General features: G+C 40.4%; 1 protein-coding gene across 1 annotated transcript; it reads left to right on the forward strand.

Annotated features, from left to right (window-relative positions):
- Nucleotides 1–2,400: 2,400 nt before the first annotated feature.
- LOC136420355 (beta-1,4 N-acetylgalactosaminyltransferase 1-like) lies at nt 2,401–21,572 on the forward strand. Its single transcript, XM_066407216.1, has 10 exons — nt 2,401–2,630; nt 3,274–3,402; nt 4,810–4,916; nt 6,347–6,387; nt 7,147–7,330; nt 7,893–7,979; nt 11,115–11,302; nt 14,465–14,605; nt 19,582–19,813; nt 20,752–21,572. The coding sequence occupies exons 1-10, from the start codon at nt 2,419–2,421 to the stop codon at nt 20,931–20,933; spliced, it is 1,503 nt and encodes a 500-aa protein (XP_066263313.1). The 5' UTR covers nt 2,401–2,418; the 3' UTR covers nt 20,934–21,572.
- The last annotated feature ends 1,258 nt before the right edge of the window (nt 21,573–22,830 follow it).

A 22,830-nucleotide genomic window follows, 5' to 3' on the forward strand; every position in this document is an offset into this window, starting at 1 on the left:
CGAAGGTTTGAGTCCCAGCGACTACCGTGCTACAGCTGACGAAATCAACAAAACACTGGCGGCCGTCATCCAGTCCCTTCCTCCACTGGATACAACACTACTGCCAGCATAACTGCCCGCCCACCAAGCACCGTCAGTCAAACCATGGGATGTCTATAAAAAACTGCAGAATGTGAAAACCAAGAAAGCGGCTGGGCCTGATGGGATTCCGGCCAATCTTGTGAACGAATTTGCATATGAACTGAGCGCACCGCTTGCCGACATTTTAAACTCGTCACTCGAGCAAGGCGCAATCCCTGACGAATGGAAGCGAGCCATTGTGGTCCCCATACCTAAATCTAAACCTCCATCAGTCAACGACCTTCGCCCAATTTCACTGACTTCCATCCTTGGCAAGGTTGCTGAAAGTTTCGTCGCCGAATGGGCCGTGTCTGATATTTCCCCTCAAGTAGACCCACAGCAATACGGCTGTCTTAGAGGAAGGTCCACCACCCACTGCCTTCTGAACCTAACCGTCGAACTTTTCAAGGCTACCGACCAGCCAGGCACCCTTTGCTCCCTTGTATCTACAGACTTCAGCAAGGCATTCGATCGGGTCAGCCATAATATGGCCATGTGCCGTTAACGCGTTTGATCGAGTTAGGCCTCCGGCCGTCGCTTGTGAGGTGGACCTCTGCATTCCTCACAAACAGATCACAAGTCGTGCGTTATCACGGGGTGCTTTCCACCAGTGCTACGGTGACCTGCGGCCTCCCACAAGGAACCATTCTCGGGCCGCTTATTTTTATCGCATACATCAACAGTGCGGCTTACCATGCATCTTCGAAGAGATGGAAATTTGTCGATGACTTAAATCTGTTGGACATACGTAATCCGCCCACGGCTACTTCAAACCTGCAGCGTGACTTAACGGACCTCGACAAATGGTCCCACGATCAGCAAATGGTCCTACATCCCGGTAAATGCAAAGTCATACACATCCAGTTCAGCAAGGTTGCATCTATCCCTCCCCCACTCTACCTGAACAACATCGAACTGAAACAGGTGCAGGTAATGAGAATACTCGGGGTTCTCCTGCAGGCCGACCTTAAGTGGAATGCACATGTAGACCACATTTGTAACAGTGCCAGCCAGCGGCTGTACCTACTTCGGAGACTGAAACACTTTCATGTTCCCAAAGAGGACCTTGTCTCAGTGTATGTGTGTTACGTACGTCCCGTCACCGAATATGCCGCCCCAGTCTGGCACTCTGGTCTGACAAGTTCTCTGAGTCAGAAAATTGAGAGAATTCAACGAAGAGCTGTCAGGAAAATCCTGGGGTCCGACTACTTCGGCTACACCGATGCCTGTACCATCCTGCATCTACCTACTCTCCACATGCGACGTAGCAACCTGACTCTGAACTTTGCAACCTCTCTACTATCATCTGAACTGTACCGCCACTTCCTGCCACCCGCAAGAGAGACAATCAGCAGCCGACGTACGCGTTCGTCGAACAAACTGCACCTACAACGCTGTAGAACTGACCGTTATAGAAACAGCGCCATACTTCAGATGACCCGTCTAATGAACAATACTTGACTTTACAATCTGTTTATATGGCTTTACTACATGTCAAATCGTCTCTAACGTAATAGCGCTGATTCCCAGCCTTTAGCACTACGCCACTCGTTTAACTTCCAATGATTTTAATTATGTACTTATATTTTACGAATTAATGACTCGTACGTCTTGTTAAATCAGACAGCAATTCAGTCTGTTGACTGTCACGGTCTGATTGTATTGTGTGTGCAACAATAAATAAACCATTCATCATCAACATCGTTTTCCTCCATCGCGTCAAGCATGTGGCGGGACATAATGACAATACTATCATTTGTCTGTAGACTACTTTGAACAGTTAATGTGCATTTTTTCTGGTCTATGTTCTTCAAATATAGCGCTAGAAGGAGACAGACTGAAGTGGACGATAATGGGTAACGCTAGCACAATTCTCCATCGGACCTCAGTATCAAACACATGCTCGCACGGCGTTAAACAGGCGGAGAAAAACCTACAGACCATGCATTTTTCTTCTTAAACGAGCTGATATTTCTTCCCATGGGTTCAACATTTGGCTCTGTTCCCCTCGTTTTAATCATGAATTTTCAATAAACTTACCGATAATCGATAACGTTACGTTATCTATTCTCAAAGATGCACTTATTTGGTATTTTGAATCAGAAGCGTATCCTCTTCGCCGTACACAAAGAACGACGTTTTGTATGGGCTATGTTCAATTGGTCAAGCAAGAGCCAGCTGTTACCAACTTCGTCTTTTAAATTGACTTGACTCCTTTGTTCCCTTCAGTTCTGCTGTTTGATTTTATCTGATATTACCCTTTTTCTTCTCCCCAACAAGGTTGGTCCTATAGTCGACATGGCTGGCACGTTTCGCTTAAAGTGTTGGACGGGAAGCCTCCGACAGCTCATGCTGGCCGGTGTGGTGGTTATCGTGTGTTTGTTGATTTTCGACGGACACTGTCAATGGAAAGAGATCCATCGTTCATCAAGTTCTCAACTCGGCAAGATGGATATGATTGCAGAAAGCGTCGAGAACATTCCTTTCACATGGAGAAACGAGACACTGAGGTGATATTACATCTACTTTTGGTAGAGACATTTACAAAGCAAGGCAATGGGGTGTGTGAATGAATCAAGTTCTGTAAGTTGCTCTATTCTGCGATGACAAAGTCAATGTTTTAGTCATTTATATGATTATACATAATACGTTGAATATGCCTTATGAAATTGCCTAGCGCGATATTCACAGAGTACAAAAGTAACTGAACGTTTGTTTTGGTTCAGGGTGCCACAGTAGGTCGACACATCATATATTAGTCGTCTTTTGGCTGAACATAAGCACTTGTTTCATACACTGCATTGATGTTCAGGCTAAAAAATACTATAGATCATCAACAGGAATGATATTTCAGCAAATAGCATCAGATATTGCGTCTAATGTGTGAAAATGCAGTGGTTTTGTAAACGCCAGTGAGAAAGACGATTTCCTGACAACCCATATGCTGAGGACAACGTGCATTTGTAGGGAGAAATTCCGTCGATTCGCCCCTTAACTTAGTCTACCACTTAAAAAATCGAATACAACAGCTTGAATATCCACCAGCAACACAGAAATATATTCTCTCAAACCTTTGAAATGTATATATCCCTTAATATTCTCAATTTAGCACAGATAGTTATCTCAAAATTGTTTGATCGTTCTGTGTTTCAGTCTTCTGCATGATAAAAGCCAGTGTGATTGCTCCAAGAGTCAACATAACCTGTGGAAGGATGTCGATGAAAAGGACAGAACCGCTACCATCGAACGCCGGTCAAAAGAACTCACGAAATACAATCAAAGGTATGGCAATTTTTGTACTATCATTGTAATACTAACAATTTAGTGTTTGAATATTTGATTTCTTATGTTTGACACAATTGTGTACATTTTACCACAGTATGCAGTATTGCGGACTAGTTTTGACATATGCAAGTGTTTCACAATGTATGACTATTTTTGCTCTGTATATTAAAGCAAGGGGGTTTAATCAGGAGGAGAGAGCACGCTGTAAACGCCCCGCTGTGCCTTTTGTTTTCACCCGCGAGAGCCGGCTGCGATCCTTTGTTTACCAGCCGGCGCGGCGCCCCTTTGATGCCCTATGCGCTTCCCAGCGTTTCCCGCGGTTTTCAATGCAAATTTCTTGCGATAGAATTATGAATTTTTAGATGTATTTATAGGTGGCTATGACAGGAATGTGATATTATGTCCTAACAGTTGACGGAGTGCTCGTTAAGATGGCGTGTTTTCTGATGTTCGTAGCATCACGGTATTCTTCGTAGCATGGTATTTTTCATAGCATGTTAGTATTTTTCGTAACGTACTATTCAATGATGTATCAGTCTTTGAGAAAATAGGGACTTTTTGCATGGCAAGCATGACGTGTTTCTCGTGTTTCTTCTATTTGTGAATTTGATTAAACCTCCTTGTCTCGACCTACTGACTGAAATTCGTCATCGTTGTGTCAAGTTCTTCTGTTATCTAATATATCTTTATCGTATGGATATTGCCAGCAAACTACTGAGATAGATGCAAATCCATTGACCTCCAGATTGAGGTCAACTCGTGTATTGACCGCGACAACAAAGGGAAGACGCCCGCGCGCCAGCGTGGAGCTCATGATTTGATACTTAGGTCTCAATTATTTTGTTCACACCAAGGACGCGCATAGGAACAAAGGGAAGTGTCTCTGTGCTCTCTCCTCCTGACAGTACTCATTCAGAATCAGTAAGTTATGCTTGACATGATCACTTATTAATGTTATTCTTCTTGATGCATGGCCATTTCTGTTACGTATGATATTCAACATATCTAAAAATTCAGTATTTATCTAGTCCTGGTTGTTCAGTTATGGCCATCATATTTGCTGTTTGTGACGTAAGTAATTGGTAAAATGTGCCTGGGAGTTCAAAACGCCCACCAAGAGATGGCTGAAGTGCCCTGATGTATATGGCCTCCTTTATACCTCTCATAAAGTAGTCCTGCATTCTGACTTTCTCCAGTGAAACAGTATGGTCCGGAGATTCAATGTGACGCCGGCTTTAGAACTGCGACCATTTCCGGTAGCGTGGTTGTCGGCTGGGCGACATAGCCGGAATCGAAGTCTTTTCCAGACGGCAGGGCCGCTAACTACTGGACTACGCTACGCTGTGTATCATAAAGTAATCTTGTTTAGCGTCTAGTTCTTATAAGCTGTTTCCGTTCTAACAGAGTCGAGTCATCCAAGGAGACCCTGATGATTGTTGACGGGGCGGCTCCGCTCAGCTACCCCGTCCGTGGTCTGACGGTCGTCCCGGAGGGAACCGCGGAACTCCCAGGTGTGGTACCATGAGTGTATAACTTCATGTTCACGCTATGCCATTATTAGATATAGCAAATGCACTATAATTGATTAGCCTGTGCTATACAAATAATCGCTGTCGGGGGCTTATTGGGCTCCTTATGGCATCATTTCCGTGTCAAAATTACGTACGTAAAAAACGTCACGTTTTTGGGTCTATACGTGACGTTTTGGGGGCCAATACGTCACGTATGCCGTGCCTACGTCACGTATGTCAAAACGTAGGGATACGTGACGTACATATGGTTCTGCAGTCAAAATTACCTACATAAAGAAACGTACGTTTTCAGGTCCATACGTCACGTATCACAGGCCATACGTCACGTAAGGCATCTACGTCACGCACTAAACGTGACGTACATTTGGTCGTGTCATTTTCAGATCAAAATATCGTATGTTGAGACTTAATTTTCACAAGTAATCAGGAAAATCTATATGTCCATTATAGGCATGCTATGAAAGCTGGCACCTGTTGGGCTCAAAAGTAGGTCATAAACTCCCTAGGGGCCCGACAGCTGGTGGTCAAACCATATATATCTGAGGGTACTTGCTTCTCCTATGTGGATAGCTTAAGTGTTACTTGATATAATGAAATGGTAATCATGCAAACCAGAATCTTACTTGCATAATTAATGGAGAAATGTTATAAACCCACTCCATTCAATGGTGCGACAATTCAGAAATACATCATATGTAACTGAGAAATACAGGGACATTGATAAATTAAAGTTATGCAAATGAAGGTCTAGTTTGCATAATCAATGAGAAAATACTGTAATTTCATATTTGTAGATACATGTAACTGGAATTTCATACTTGTTGAACACATAATACTAAAGAAAGGCACATAAAACATATTTCATGGAGATTTTGGGGTCCTCAGACTCGTGTTATCTCCATGAAAAATGGAGATATAGTTTTGGGTGTGTCTGTGTGTGTTTCCAGACTACTATAAGCAGCAAAACTCAAGAACCTCTTGATGGATTAGAATGATGTTTGGTATGTGGACGGGTGTTGTGAAGGCAAAACTCAAGGTCGATTTTGGGCCCCCTGGTATGTGACCTTGGAACTGCAGCAGAACTTGATTTTTTTTCTATCATTTGACCTGGGCATGCTATGGTCTTGATTTTTTGGTGGCAGATAGCTTGTGATGTAATAAAGAAGTTGTGCCCCCTAGCAGCTTGGTCTGGCGCCATAATTCATCTAAGTGGAAAATGATAGGACTGTCAATACTGCAACTTGTAGTTAGGTTAGATAAATGTGTTTATGACCAAGCATATATTATGTAAATGTGTAAGTCATTTGCATCAACAAGATGGTTCATGGAGATATGAGGTCTACTTACTCTTGTTTTCGGTTGTTTTTCGGTAATTAGTAAAACTCATCATTCAGTGTGTATATTTTCAGGGCTTGCGGTTCTAGATGAAACTGTCCGACAAGAATATGAAGTAAGTTGCATGAAGCCATATATTGGGTCGTATTTATCCGACGACTGTAGATTTGACAGGGAGTTACAAGGCTTTTGTTACTTCATTGGTGAATAGCGCTTCAATGAGAATATGTTAGACATGAAACCAGATAGGAATGCGTAGCTGAACAAAAGACAGCGCACGGCACAGGCATACCTAGTATCATTCTTCTTTCTATTTATTATGAGTAGTAAACGTAAAGAAATATACGACAATAATACAATACGAATGTACCGCATGGACATGGGAGTGTTGATTTGAACATAGTACGAGGGAGGGACAATATAGATTTCTCCTGACTCACTAGCAGTTAGCGTAGGAGGCTGAAATCACGCGTTTGTTTTAACACATCAGATCAAATGCCTATTTTTATTTTTAAGCTCTTGACAATTTCAGGTGCTAAAATGAGGTGTGAGGGTCCTAATTCCGCTAGGTGTTCATGGATTATTTTTCGATAAACTAACCTTGGAGGAACGAAACTTGACACCGATTTTAGCTGGCAAGTTTCGTATTCACGACCCTGTTGGCCCATTTGAATCATTCTGTCCTACATTAGGTCTAAGATATTAAAACAGACCTATAGAGATATGTAATACGATCATACAGGTCAAATTTCTGCCGCCTACAACATTCAGAATAAGCCAGGAAAACCCTTTTTGAACAGTCCTCGTACATGTTCAACATTCTTTGTGTTTATGTATCGTATTTATCAACATCACATCATTTTCTTGCACACAGGTTCAACTACAGACGACCGACTATGGCGTACTGGACACCGTTGCGGAAGTTGCGCAGGCGCAGTTAGAAGGACTGCGAACCAAATCGTTAACCATTCGCAGCAAAAGTCTCTCTCGTCTGAATCGCCAGCTTCAATTTATCGTGTATACCAACACCGTGTACGACATTGATGCCACAGAAATCAGTAAGTATCTTTCTATATAATTCTATATAATGGACTATATCACATTCTTTTTAGTAAGTGGAAAGTAATGTGAATAACTTTGAGCATCTAAGAGTAAGTTTTGAACAAACCATGACAAGGAGACGACGTTCATTTTATAAAACAATTGAAAAATGAATAAACATAAAAATCTCAGGTAACAGGTAAGTTATCATTATTTCCGATAGAATGATATACGTTAATACTTCAAAATTATTGTGATATGAAAATTTGTTAACCTGGATACCATGTCACTAACTTTAGTTTATTTTGATATCACACAATGACTGATCATTTGTCCTTCTTAAGGTGCAGTTTTGCAACTTTAAATGAAGTCCGAAAACATAAAAAAAAGATTGAAAACTTGATTTGGATCGATCATATCTCTGTTGTAAACAAAGAAAACACTACAGTCTATCATTTATCAAAACTATGAAACTATTCACGGGACATCTTCCACTACTTGCTAACCCCATTAGTACATGTACTAGTGATACATCACACCCTAGTTAGACTGTGATCAACCACGTGTACATTGTTTTAGTTAATTTCAGATACCTTCAGCACAGAGTCAGCATTCCTCTCCGTATCCGAGTTCGCGCAGTTCCATTCCTCTATGACCCCGGTCCAGGTACGTGTCAAATTGTGACAGTTTCATTGTATCGTAAAAATGTCCATTGGTTTTACATGTGTTTAATTTGTTCTGTTTTAAATTATTCTCTGGTTTCTTATGCTTGACAAGGATTTGGAAGAAATAGTTGAACGAACCTTAGCAGCGATAGGACATATGAAGAGCTGGGAGGCAATAACGAACCGAGTATCGGTGACAGCTGCACGGCTCATTTGGTGTGTGTGTGTGGAGGGGGGGGGGCACATTGTGAACACTAAATTAGTTCTTAGTTACTAGACTAGAAGATTCCCCATTTTCCATAAAAAAATGTTGAGACAATTTCTAGACTTAAGGGCAAGGGGAAACATTTATTAAATGAATGTCGAGAATTCCTCTGGTGTGTAAATATTTTCATATTTTATATGAGTTCTTGGGTCTGACTCTGGGTATCTGAGGTCCATTCTAGTCCAAATGACAGAGAAATAAACTGGCCAAAAGCTCCTTTTATCCTCCGATTATTAACTACACCCTTGTGGTTTATCCTAGATTGATATCTGCAGGCTAGTACTTTTCCAGAGTATTCTTTGTGTGTACTTTGAAATGGGAGTCAGTATACCTGTTATGTTTGGCCTCAAAGAAAGTGGAACACAGTGATGCGGATTATCTGATTTTGCACACCCTTCTTATGTCCGTTTCAACATGTCTGTATGTTATCATGTTGAGCCAAACATACTGTTGGGCGCAACATATTGTGTTCGTAAGGTTTCTTTCTCCTGTCAAATCTTGTGATCGACTCAGCTCGGTCGTCCCTGGACCAACTTAGCTGAAATTTGGTATACATGTAGAGTGGGTAAATACCCTGGGAGCTTTTTTTATCTTTTTTTATAAATGTCTTTAAAACGATTTTATTAAGGTTTTTCTGACCAAAAACGTACATTTTGGCCTCCTGTGCTCTGGAAATACATCCAAATGACCTGAAATTTGCTAAGGGGGTCCATTGGACAAATATTCAAAGAACCCCATTCGTTCTTTCGGTATACACCAGTTCAAAAAACGATTTTGGAGGGTATTTTTGGGGAGAAGATCGCCATTTTTTCTCCTATGACCATATATGGCGTTGCCATATATGGTCACATCTTTATTCATATGGCCAGGTGCGAGCGTAAACAACACGACCTCAAGGGCAGTGACCCCAAGACCCACGTGGACCTGACCTGTGATTTGTGCGCGTAATTATTGAGCGGGGGACATTGGGAGGGAGATGAGAAAATATTCTGTATTTGCTATCGCAAATGTTGCCTTTCTAATGTTAATGTTGTGTCCTAATGAAGTTATGTGCAATTGAGAAGGTTCAAAATCTACGCCTTTTCAGATGGTGTTTTTCGACATAAATCTATTGCTCTACATTCCCCTCTGTGTGTAACGTTGGGTAACATAAATTCGCCATTTTTCCGATAATGGTTGACGGAAATCAATCTAGCAGAACAATAAACCATTCTTTTTTTCTATTATTCTGTCAGTATCATGCACTATCTTTGCACTAATCATATATATGGTAGATTTGGTCTCTAGTCGTGCTGACACCATAATATTTCAACTTGAAACTACCGTCCGCCGCACGCACAATGACGGTGTTGTCGGACATTATTTCGGGAGAGAAGATTCGTCTTGAATATCTTACCGCTAATTACATTTTATACAGCAGCTATTCGTTCCATCCTTGGCTTGAGGAGAGTGCTATGGATATAGACGTGTCCAAGTAAAAAAAATACACGACAAAACGGTCGTACCACACATATCAGGCCTTCCGTAACAACCCGTTTGTTGAGTCGGTGGAGCGTCACTCAAAGTCGATCCCCACCGTCATGGCAACGTGTACATTATTCATGGGAAGTTAGCTGGATGCCATAGCAATGATTATACTACTATGTCCATGTGTTCCTTGTTGTGTTAGGAGCAAACTTTGAGGAAAATATCGTCTTCAGTCCACTATCACACGCAACATTTAGACAAAAAAGTGTTCCTCACAAACCTTTGTCGTCTGCTTGACGACAGGATTCTGGGTAATGATATGGCGGCGGGAAAATACACGTGCCGTAGGTTGTAGCAACAAAGAGGAGTTTTGATGATTGATCACACTTAGAATCCAGTTGCAGGTTAGCAAAAGACATTGTAATAAGTTGTCTTGTAAATAATTGTGTTTAGCAGGAAGGAGATGTGACATTTGTCTCAGCGAACAACCGTGCAGTGTGATTCTCCCACGATGCCCCCAGACTCTGTCAATAAGGGACGGAGAGTTTTTGACGTAGCCAACTTCTAATACATGGTTATCGAAGCTTTTCAGCCAGTGTTCTGAATACATTAGTCTATCCGGTTTGCATTGCTGGCGTAATAACTGATTTTGCATCTAGCACATATTCCTAAAATATACCGTTTAAAAAAAAATGGCGAATTTAAGTACCCCGCGAATTTATGTTAACCAACGTTACATACAATCATACATAAATACAGCAATAACATTTTTTTCCCTTACACCAAGAGTACGCTCATATCCCTACAATTGGTTGTGTATCCTTTCTTTAGCAACGTTTTTTTAATGGTGGTATATGTCAGTGTTACAGTACAGGTCACGAAATACGCACCAGAAATTTGCGGTACGTTTAGCAGAAATTTGTGAAACCTTTGCAAAACCTGAGTTGGTTCGAAGAACTGTTCGCTGCGTAATGAACAATTGTCTGGACTCTCGGATTGTGGAAATTCTTCCGCAGTAGAAATCCAGATCTTCAGCAAGATTTCACTTGTTTACATTGCTGTCCATTCTTGTATGAGGGGGACATTTTTTTAACATTCAATTTTGGGCTTGGTTGACTATCAAAAAGGCCCAGTTTTGTTTGGTGGAGGTGTTTTTTAATGGTCCAGTATGGATATGGGCGCCTGGAAGAGCTCATCCATGCTTTGGGTTTCAAATTGGGAGAGATCCATGTCTGACTGGTCTTCAATTCAATTATCTATTCAAATACCAACATTGCAGACATATAACAAACGTAAGCCTCGGTACCACCGGCGTTTTTTGCATGAGAAGGGAAATGGGCGAAACATGTTGCATTTGCTCCTTCAAATGTTGCCTTTCTAGTACATTCTATTTCCTAAACACAGATAACGACATCAGTGCAAAGATCACCATCATCACCAAAACGTTCATCAGGTATGCCTCCATCCGGGCACTTCTGTCCAGCATCCGGGAATTCTACCCCAACATCCGGGTCGTTGTGGCAGACGACAGTCGCCCGGTGGAAGATCTACAGGCGGAAAACGTCGACCATTTTGTTATGCCGTTTGCAGCAGTCAGTATCTTTTTCCTAACCATTTGTTTTCTATACATGTTCAAACAGACAGAAGAAATATATCTTCCCGATATGCAGCTTTGTTGGGGTCAGTTTTAGAAAACAGTATGACGCTCCGACTGTGAAAAGGGGAGTTCCATCGCACTGACTTAGACACAGATATCTTCATGATTTTTGGTAGGTGAGTAGCGGTTGTGGAAAGGAAGGTCAAGTTTGAAAATGGATAACCTGGCGTTTTCCTTCTTTATTACAGCGGGCTGTGTATGTCTGTGCGTTTGTATGTTAACAACATAACTTGAGGAACGATGGATGGATCTTCATGATTTTTGGTAGCGGTTGTAGGAACGGAGGTCAAGTTAAAAAAAGAACTCATAATGGGGGTTGTAACAACAGCTATCTACCACTCAAACATAACACCTTAACTTTAGGAACGATGAATGGATCTTCGTGATTTTTGGTAGCTGTTGTAGGAACGGAGGTCAAGTTCAAAAAGAACTCACCTGGCGTTTTCCTACAGTACTGCAGCGGGCTGTGTATGTATGTGTGTTGCTATGTAGACAACATAATTCGAGAAGCTGTTGATGGTTATGCATGATATTCATTGGATGGGTTACTAGGAGCCTCGAAGAGGAAGGTCTAGTTCGATAATGAGCTAGCTTGTGTTTACACAAGGCTCTCGGCCGGAGGTTACTGACCCCCACCCCTGGCGGTAACAGGACCGGCCGGCCGCTAGGAGCGCTATTTGTCAGGCTAGAAAATGGGCCTCCGAGCTGGTATCTCCGGGTTTAAAGTGGAGCTTCAAAGTTTGACGTCAAATTTTCTGGATACGCCTGGTTAATGATTTTTTAGTAGTTGATAGCTCTTGGGGCAGGGAGTAAGTGGCGTAAGTTTAGGCTCCCTAGCGGGTTGTTTGGAATTGCAGTTGGTGTTTTTGCTGATCATGAGGTAATTTGCATGATAAATTAGGTAAGTTTATAAATCGGCTAAAAGTCTGTGGCCATTATTTTGCAAGTGCTATGGTCATGATGTTTGAGTGGTAGATAGCTCTTGTTACAAACACTTTCAGAAACATTCCCCTCCGTCATACGATGGTCCAGTAGCCAGGCAAGGCTTATGGCCATTATTGACCGGGCATTCAAATCCATAAACCATGGCTGATGCCTGTGCAGCATGGAATCGTATTATGGCCTCACAATTAAAGGTAGCCTAAGCAATATTGCATTGAAAGTCATATTTTTGAAATTAATCTTTTTAGGAATTTCAATCCATAGTAAGTTTAAATAACACTATCCCATCGCATATCGACGATCATGGAGCAAAAATGCCATGTCGGTGTGTGGTGGGAACTCATTGAAAATCTGAGCACTTGGAGGCCAGCCATCATTTCAAACCTTCCGAACATGCACGATTCTGACCGATAAGTCCCGAACGCTTCCGCAGAAATAATCATGTGGTCATGACTCATGGTACAATATGCTCGGGCTTTGTGACGCCACGAGGCCGGACGTTAACGAAAATTGTCGACAGAAAACGGTTACGACTGGATTCTGGGCTGATTTTTGGGTGGTACCAATAAATAAGATACTCCTTCTCTGGCTTGTTTCTGTGTTCTTTTTAAACGCCCAAGGTATGAAATAACAAGAGTCCTACGACCTCATACCTTCAACAAATGATTTTAACCTAAATATGACTGCTGTATTAAGAGTGTTTCTCATCAATTATAGATAATACCAGTTGATCGTCTTCACCCAAATAACATAGGTTGTCCAAGGTATGAGCTTAACAAAGAATGTTATGCTAACATTTATCAATTATGCAAATGAGGTCCTTATTAGCATAATTTATTCAATGGTGTTCACAATCACACAACTTCCAAATGCTACAAGTATGAAATTGCCGTCCGTCATTTACTAGTATGAAAATTATTGTAGTTTCTCAACACGTTATTATTTCTCAATTAGGCCTACATTTGCATATTTTCTATCTATCAACATTCCTATCTTCCTCGGGTACAAATGTCACATATTTGAATAGTCATATCATGGAACACAGCGGGTATTTTAAATTGTCTCATTAATTATGCAAATAAGAATCTGATTTGCATAATTATCATCCAATCACACAAAGAATCACGTAAGCTATCTACATACCAGAAATCATGACCATCCATCAAGCCTATCTTGAGTTCTAGTATTTTCTCATTGATTATGCCAATGAGGTCTTCGTTTGCATAGTTGATATCTATATATATTACATCCACCCTTCATCAAATACTTCTTCAGCAATACATATCCATACTCTTAGTGCACACTTCCACACAACCTCCATGTACACCATACCTCTTCCTTCCCAGATATAACAAAGTTAACCCACCTACCCTGAACACCGTCCTATCCCCATGCTGTGACACACGAGTACTGATTGTTCTTCCTGATTTAAGGTAGTGTATATCCAATTTTGGCCTGCTTCCACGAAATACCACACCGCTTTCTGCTGCTACCTTTTTCATACCACTGCTGACAGCTGAGTGACATACCAATTTGTCACAGCAATACGTTTCCTGCCTCCCACACTACAACTATGCACCCCTACCACTTATCCATGACCCCTCGAAACAACACCGGCAACACATCCCAGCCAGAACACATACTCAAGCATACAATATAATACATTTCTAAACTTTTCTCATTAATTATGCAAAGTACTTCGCCCAAAATCTAATCATCTTGAGATTTCCCACATACACACCAACACACCAAAAACGACAACAATCCATCCAGGCGTTCTCGACTTATTGTGTTCACTAATAGACACACAGACAAGCATAAAAAATAACCTTCTTGACGAAGGTAATGATGCAAATGGGCTAATATGGGTAAGTATATGTCAGTTTAAATTTCACCAAACAGAATTGCTTTCCCCAGAATATTTCAAGTTTCACCCCCTGAAATCGCTCAGGGCACCTTTAATAACAAATGGTTGTCAGTCCCTTCTGGTTTGATGATAGACGGTGTTAATTTTAGGTATGATGATGATTATATGTCATGTGCGTATTCAGAGTCATGTTATGACACCAGGAAGAGTAGCGTGCATATGTACAATGTACCCTAACGGAGACTGAATAAAAAGCAAAATACAAATTTCCAGTTTCTCCATAAATAGGGATGGTTTGCCGGCAGGAATTTGGCCGTGTCACAGGTGACCACACCCTACCTCCTGTGGGTAGACGACGACTTCCTTTTTGTGCCAGAAACGAAATTAGAAAACCTTTTGGAAGTCCTTGAGAACACCAAGCTGGACTTGGTAAGTATAAAGAGATTGTTCGTCCCTCTGATATCAATTAATACTTAAGAGCAAATGTCTGTAAGGATCAAACAATGGTGGCAGGGGTCAAAAACTCGATTCGGCTCATATTTTGCACAGTGATAGTACTTTGCCCACTATCCCTCAAAATGCTTTCTTTTTGCTCAACTTCGATTGTTGCCATGGCAACGGGCCAAACAAGTTTTGGGGCCATTTTCCCTGATTTAGGTATGTCAAAAACATGAAAATTGGCTCAAGTTAGGACATGATTACGAGCAGGTGCTTAAATTCAACGGGAAAACAAAAACTGGGCTAAAAAGAGCAACTATTCAGATTTACTAGAATAGCTCGGAAGTTTTCAGAAATTCAAGTTGAAGTGCTTGGGCAACCTCAAAACAATACAGTGTTTGTAGCTTGTGAAAAAAGGTAATTTTGTCCCAACTTTGAAACGCTGTAAGTCCAAAGATGGTGTTTTGTTTTGCTTCAAATTTACATCATATATACAACCAAGTAGTAGCTATCAGGTACTTGTTTTCAAATTGTGGTATCTTATTTGGTTGTCACGTAACTGTCCTCAGAAGTAGGTCTATTTTCATGTTTGACGAAAAATATGATGTTGGGCCATATTTAAAGCCCAATATATGAGAAAGTAAGAAAGGAATCTGGTTTAAATTCATGTCAAAGGTAACCCTATGCATGTTCTATCAAATGAATGGTTGCGAAGGTTGGTGTCTTATTTCGTTGCTGTGTACTTGTCCCTAAAAGTAGGCCATATTTTCGACATATGCGGAAATCAACATTTTTGGCTAACTTTGAAGCCCTGAAAAAGTCAAAGTAGGATGTTTTTACAATTCAATCCTTTTTCAAATGTACCCCTGTGTGTTGTCTATCAAATGAATGCCTGCAAAGATTGGTGTCTTGTTTCGTTTCCGTGGACTTGTCCCTAAAAGTAGGCCATATTTTCGACATATGCGGAAATCAACATTTTTGGATACTTTGAAGCCCTGAAGATGTCAAAGTAGGATGTTTTTTTTTCAATTCAATCTCTTTTCATATGTTTCCCTGTGTGTTGTCTATCATCTGAATGCCTGCAAAGATTGGTGTCTTGATTCGTTGCTGTGTACTTGTCCCTAAAAGTAGGCCATATTTTCAACATATGCGGAAATCAACATTTTTGGCTAACTTTGAAGCCCTAGAAAAGTCAAAGTAGGATGTTTTTTCAATTCAATCCTTTTTCAAATGTACCCCTGTGTGTTGTCTATCAAATGAATGCCTGCAAAGATTGGTGTCTTATTTCGTTTCCGTGGACTTGTCCCTAAAAGTAGGCCATATTTTTGACATATGCGGAAATCAACATTTTGGCTAACTTTGAAGCCCTGAAAAAGTCAAAGTAGGATGTTTTTTCAATTTAATCTTTTGTGAGATGTTTCCCTGTGTATTGTCTATCATCTGAATGCCTGCAAAGTTGGTGTCCTGTTTCGTTGCTGTGTATTTGTCTCTAAAAGTAGGCCATTTTTTGGGCATGTGTGGAAATTGATATTTTGGGCTAACTTTGAAGCCCTGAAGATGTCAAAGTAGGATGTTTTTCAATTCAATCTTTTATCGGAAGTACCCCTGTGTATTGTCTATGAAATGAATGCTTGCAAAGGTTTGTGTCTTGCTTTACTGCCGTGGGCTTGTCCCTAAAAGTAGGCCATACTTTGCATATTCAGAAACTAGTGTTTTTTGGCTATGTTTCAGCAAGGAGGCTTAGAAAATGTCAAAGTAGGATATCTTTTAAAAGGATAGCCAAAAAACACTAGTTTCTGTATATATGCAAAGTATGGCCTACTTTTAGGGAAAATTCCACGGCAACAAAGCAAGACACAAACCTTTGCAAGCATTCATTTCATAGACAATACACAGGGGTACTTCTGATAAAAGATTGAATTGAAAAACATCCTAATTTGACATCTTCAGGGCTTCAAACATAGCCCAAAATATCAATTTCCACACATGCCCAAAATATTGCCCACTTTTAGGGACAAGTACACAGCAACGAAACAAGACACCAACATTTGCAGGCATTCAGTTGATAGACAACACGCAGGGAAACATCTGAAAAGAGATTGAATTGAAAAAAACATCCTATTTTGACATCTTTAGGGCTTCAAAGTTAGCCAAAAATATTGATTTCCGCATATGTCGAAAATATGGCCTACTTTAGGGACAAGTACACAGCAATGAATCAAGACACCAACCTTTGCAGGCATTCAGATGATAGACAACACACAGGGAAACATGTGAAAAGAGATTGAATTGAAAAAACATCCTACTTTGACATCTTCAGGGCTTCAAAGTATCCAAAAATGTTGATTTCCGCATATGTCGAAAATATGACCTACTTTTAGGGACAAGTCTACGGAAACGAAACAAGACACCAATCTTTGCAGGCATTCATTTGATAGACAACACACAGGGGTACATTTGAAAAAGGATTGAATTGAAAAAACATCCTACTTTGACTTTTTCAGGGCTTCAAAGTTAGCCAAAAATGTTGATTTCTGCATATGTCGAAAATATGGCCTACTTTTAGGGACAAGTACACAGCAACGAAATAAGACACCAACCTTTGCAACCATTCATTTGATAGAACATGCATAGGGTTACCTCTGACATGAATTTAAACCAGATCCCTTTCTTACTTTTTCATATGTTGGGCTTTAAATATGGCCCAACATCATATTTTTCGTCAAACATGAAAAAAGACCTACTTCTGAGGACAGTTACGTGACAACCAAATAAGATACCACAATTTGAAAACAAGTACCTGATAGCTGCTACTTGGTTGCATATATGATGTAAATTTGAAGCAAAACAAAACACCATCTTTGGACTTACAGCGTTTCAAAGTTGGGACAAATTTACCTTTTTTCACAAGCTAGAAACACTGTATTGTTTTGAGGTTGACCAAGCACTTCAACTTGAATTTCTGAAAACTTCCGAACTATTCTAGTAAAGCTGAATAATTGCTCTTTTTAGCCCAGTTTTTGTCTTCCCGTTGAATTTAAGCACCTGCTCGTAATCATGTCCTAAAATGACCCAATTTTCATGTTTTTGACATACCCAAATTAGGGAAAATGGCCCCAAAACTTGTTTGGCCCGTTGCCATGGCAACAATCGAAGTTGAGCAAAAAGAAAGCTATTTTGAGGGATAGTGGGCCAAGTACTATCACTGTGCAAAATATGAGCCGAATCGATTTTTTGACCCCTGCCACCATTGTTTGATCCTTACAGACATTTGCTCTTAAAACTGACTCTCCCCTTCTTGTTAGAATATTTTGCAGTCATATTTTGCATCTCTAGGCCAAATTCACAAGTGTATGATCAGTTTGCAAAGTAGAAGTGGTCAACAGTTATACATTGAAGTATACATACACTCCACAAGCAGTGTTGGGTTTTACACGGCGTCAGAGTTCTACGTTTACATTTCCAGAAGCATGTCTTCTCTGAAATCTAATGGGGATAATGGTTCGGAGAAGTTTTTATAAAGTTTTACTAAACAACTTCGCAAAGACACATACAGTATTATACGAGTGCAGGAGACCACTAATTATCACTGTAATCTTAGACTTTCCAAGGTCAAGTGCAATTTGTCCTCTATTCCGCCTCTCGGCCGCCTCTTCACTACTCCGACATTTGGTGTACGGGACTTGTCTTAACCCTATCCAGACTGGGCTTTTTTGGGATATCTGGGACTGGGGGGGGGGGGGGCTCATTCGGCCCCCCCTCATAACTTCTGAACGGTATGATGTATCATTCCCAAATTTAAAGGGAAGGATGTTCCTATAAAGTTTTATAATTCCTACAATTTTGGTGACGTTATGACGTAATATGACGTAATTATGACGTCATTGATGTGATTTTATTGGCTAAATAGGGAATTCCCGTAATATCTAAAGGTATTAAACAAAATAGTATGTATTGTTGATTTAAGGTATACCAAGACATATTACGTAAATGGTAACTACGTTGACGTCAAAATGACGTCATTAAATGACTTCACGTGTTGTTAACGACCCCTTGGGATCCGCCATCTTGGATCGGCCATTTTGAAATTTTCAAAAATACTTTTTTTCCACTCATGACCCCAAAAAGCATTAAAAATAGCCTAGAAACGTTAATCTAAATGTTTCTGGTAAAGAAAATGCCATGTAGCGACGATTTTGAAGGCGAAAAAGCCTGATGATACCTAAAATAGTGTAATGGTCCACCATCTTGGATTTTGACCGATTACGTCATCAAATTAGCATAAATTATAAATATTAAATCATGAAAGTTACATCGAATTACATATTATGCTATACATGTAGGAAAACTAGTGTGGTTGAGCAAGAAAACCTATGAAATATCATTGTTTTAAAAAAATCTGTGATTTTTGCATAAAATGCCTTTCAGAAACCCGTTGCCATGGCAACGCGAAAAATGATAAATATATACAATTATCATAATATTGTTGCCAACTAAATTTTAGGAAAAGTCACCAAGTTTGGTAGTCCTAGCGTATGTCGTTCGGCAGCTATACGATGTCAAAGTTGGCGCGGGCACTTTTAGCTCCCCCCCCCCCCGTCTGGACAGGGTTAAGTCCAGGAGCATCAACAGTAACATTTAGACATGAAATCATGTGTACGTCTTGCAAAGTAGAAAATGAAAATCCACTTAGTAATCAATTTTGTAATACTTTGATCTTGGTAAGTTGTCTCCGTTGATAATTTCGTCAGGTTAGTAGATGTGCTCTTTATTGACCACCTTTATAGAGCCCACGTTTAGACGACCGTCTGTCTGTTGCCTTCCTCAGGACTGGTTCTACTTTGCACTGCAGCTAGGTTTCGCTGCTACAATGTTAGTGAGGTCGTTCCAACTGTGCCCTCTATCAGATGTAAAGGTCCCTTTAAAGGTCTAAAAGTTCAAATTGAGGGCTTATGTCTTTTGTTCAGGTTGCTGGCACTGTGGGACGTACTGGGATAAGATTCACGGAGAAGATGGACATCGTCCCCGGTGATGAGAATGGCGATTGTCTGCGTATCCATGATCTCCACCACTGGGGCCCGGTGCCGGGATTCCCGCAGTGCCATCTAGCCACCAGGGTCATCAACTTCTTCCTCGCAAGGACTGACAGTGTCCGTGCGGTCGGCTTTGACCCCGTTTACACACGAATCGCGCACACACGTAAGATACAACATCTGTTCTTATATCACCTTTGAGCCAGCTCGAGTTCTGTCGCCTATCGTGGTGATTACGTACCTGGACCACAACTATTCATCATTCATGCACGGGTTTCTCATATTTGGTTCGATATCGCGAGAAAAAAAAGTGAACCCACCATGGCAAATGATGCCATATCGTATGATTGATAGACGTAAATTACATACAAGTGTGTGTGTCTGTTTGTCTGTGTGTGTGTCTGTCTGTGTGTGTGTGTGTGTGTGTGCGTGTGTGTTTCCGGATTTTTGTAGTCATCCTTGTCGTTATGTATTCATAACTCAAGAACCTATCGATGAATTATTGAGGTATTTTGTATGCTGGTAGATGATGGGAAGACGATCGATTTGGGCCTCCTGGTATATGACCTTGGTACTGAAGCAGAACTTCTGATTTTCTATCTTTTTATCTGGACGTGCTATGGTCCTCATTTGTTGGTGGCAGATAGCTTATGATGTAAGGAAGAAGTGGTATGGGTTTGGGCTCCCTAGCAGCTTGCTCTGGAACTGCAGGAGCATTTTTATCAAAAATTTTCCGAGGAGACTAACTGAAGAAAGGAAAGACGGATCAGATCATGCAAATCGGGACCTTATTTGCATAACAAATGAGGAGAATCAATATTTGCAGTGTTTTCCATTACAGGACTTAAATACGTACATGTAACATATGTAATGTATGGCAAGTGGAACTTTAACAGATACCTACTATGCAAATAGATTCCCAATTTGCATAATAAATGCAAAATTGCAGTAATTCAGTCATTTGCATAATCAGAATAGTTAATGGAGAGATGAGGTCTCCGAACTCTTGTTATAAAAGTTAGCTTTTGTTAATCATGTTAATGGAAAACCTATTGCTTTTCAGAAACATAATCTTACCTAAGTTTTTTTTTTTCTTCCTGACAGAATTTTTCATGGCTGCGATCGGCAGACTGCGAGTTGCATCGTGTGATCACGTGAGAATTGATCACGTCAGCGATAAACCAGCGGAGTACAAGAAATTCCGTAATGCAGGGGAAGACCAGAAGAAAGTCCGACATCGGCATGAATTCTTCAAATATAACATTCAATGTTGGGTCAATCGTTAATAATAAGGGAAGAGCAGCCTAAGCTTGCCTAAGATTGGCATTTTTTAAGCATCACTTGATGCTTTGATGATAATGACTTGGTATACAAATGCTGTTCAAATAGGGCCTTTAAGATACCTCGACATACTGGAAAAAAATGATCGTCTTCAGACATACGTGCTTTTAAAACATCTAAGATATACTTAACATTTCAGGTATACTTTTAAGGCTTAAGATGCTTTAATTAGAAGAGGAAGTGACAGAATGTATTTTCCTGATGTAGGAAAGGTTACGTATGTCTGTAGCCTCAATAGCTCTTGCCAACCTCGACAATGCAAAGGTCTTTTCACTTTCAACTCAGACATTCACCACTACCATACAGTAGAATATTTATAGATCATTTATGACAGAATCTAGTAGAATAAACATATGGAGCAAAAATCTGAAGACCCAAAATCTCCATGAAATTTGTTTTTATATATGATGTGTTTTATAACAGGTGCTGCTACAGCAATAACAACCGAAAAGTGACAGCCAGTCTTTGGAATCAGTTGCAACAATGAAACTTTAGATTATCATCACCACCTTACTACCCAAATATATCTATCAGCTCTGTGCATAAATGTTCCACTATCATGAGATTAAACAAAGACCTTGCAACAGCTGTGTCTATCTTTCCTTGCCCCTAAATCTGGGTCTGAAACTAACAGGTGTGACAGGTGTGAGCCCCCGAAACATGCCTAGAATGGAGGTATATACTTTTCTCATTACTTATGCAAATTCAGTCCCAATTTGCATAATTTGCACTTAAGTGTGTACATCCTTGTCCAACCTAGCTACCTGCGTACCAAATAACATTAAAATCTGTCATTCCTTTCTTCAGTTATTCTTCTTAGAAGATTTTTACAAATACGCCATTGCAGTTCCAGTGAAACATACCAGGGGGCCCAAAATCGACCTTGACCTTTCTCGTCCCAGCACCTACCCACATACCAAATATCATTACAATCCCTACACGTTCTACAGTTATGCTGACTTCAAGCATCCGGTGACACAAACATACACACACGCAAACGATTTTCATTACTTATGCAAATTCAGTCCCAATTTGCATAATTTGCACTTCAGTGTGTACATCTCTGCCCAACCTACCTGCAGTTAATTACTTTCTTTTTTTAAAACTTATTTTCTGAAACAGTTGATGAAAGCTTTCCTAGATTCACATGAGTTTGATATATTTAATCGTTGCTGATCTCTAGGTCTTTTCTCTTCTAACTTATGACGATGCCACTACACGTCAAGCCGTATGCAAATTGGTTCCCTTCATGGGAGCATGCGCAGTGATGGTCGTCGCCATTTTGATCGGCATCTAGAGCTAAGCATGCCGGGAAGATAGGATAAAGAGGGAACTGAGAGAAAGAAACTGTACATGTCGGCAATGTTATTATGTTGAGCCCAACATACTGTTGGGTGCAACATACTGTATTCGTAATGTTTCTTTCTCCTGTCAAACTTTGTAATCGACTCAGCTCGGTCGTCCCTGGACCAACTGAGCTGAAATTTGGTATACAGATAGAGTGGGTGAATACCCTAGGACTGTTTATTCATTTTTTCGATATTGACCTTGAAAGTGATTTTATTGAGGTTTTTCTGAACAAAAACGTACATTTTGGCCTCCTGTGCTCTGGAAATACATCCAAATGACCTGAAATTTGCTACGGGGGTACATTAAACAAATATTCAAAGAATCCAATTCGCACTTTTGGCATATAACACTTCGAAATACGATTTTAGAGGGTATTTTGGGGAGAAGATCGGCTATTTTCCTCATATGGGGTCACTGACCTTTAGGTCACATCTTTATTTATCTGGCCAGGTGGACTAATTCGGTCAGCAAATGAGAGAGAACGGATTTATC

This window comes from Branchiostoma lanceolatum, chromosome 1 (genome assembly GCF_035083965.1).
Source record: "Branchiostoma lanceolatum isolate klBraLanc5 chromosome 1, klBraLanc5.hap2, whole genome shotgun sequence".
NCBI classification, from domain to species: domain Eukaryota; kingdom Metazoa; phylum Chordata; class Leptocardii; order Amphioxiformes; family Branchiostomatidae; genus Branchiostoma; species Branchiostoma lanceolatum.

Excerpts from the sequence above, each read along its gene's own strand:
- LOC136420355 (XM_066407216.1), top strand. The coding sequence starts at position 2,419 with ATGGCTGGCACGTTTCGCTTAAAGTGTTGGACGGGAAGCCTCCGACAG. Across the intron at positions 4,917-6,346 it reads GGGAACCGCGGAACTCCCAG|GGCTTGCGGTTCTAGATGAA; the intron begins GTGTGGTACCAT and ends GTATATTTTCAG. Across the intron at positions 7,331-7,892 it reads CATTGATGCCACAGAAATCA|TTAATTTCAGATACCTTCAG; the intron begins GTAAGTATCTTT and ends ACATTGTTTTAG.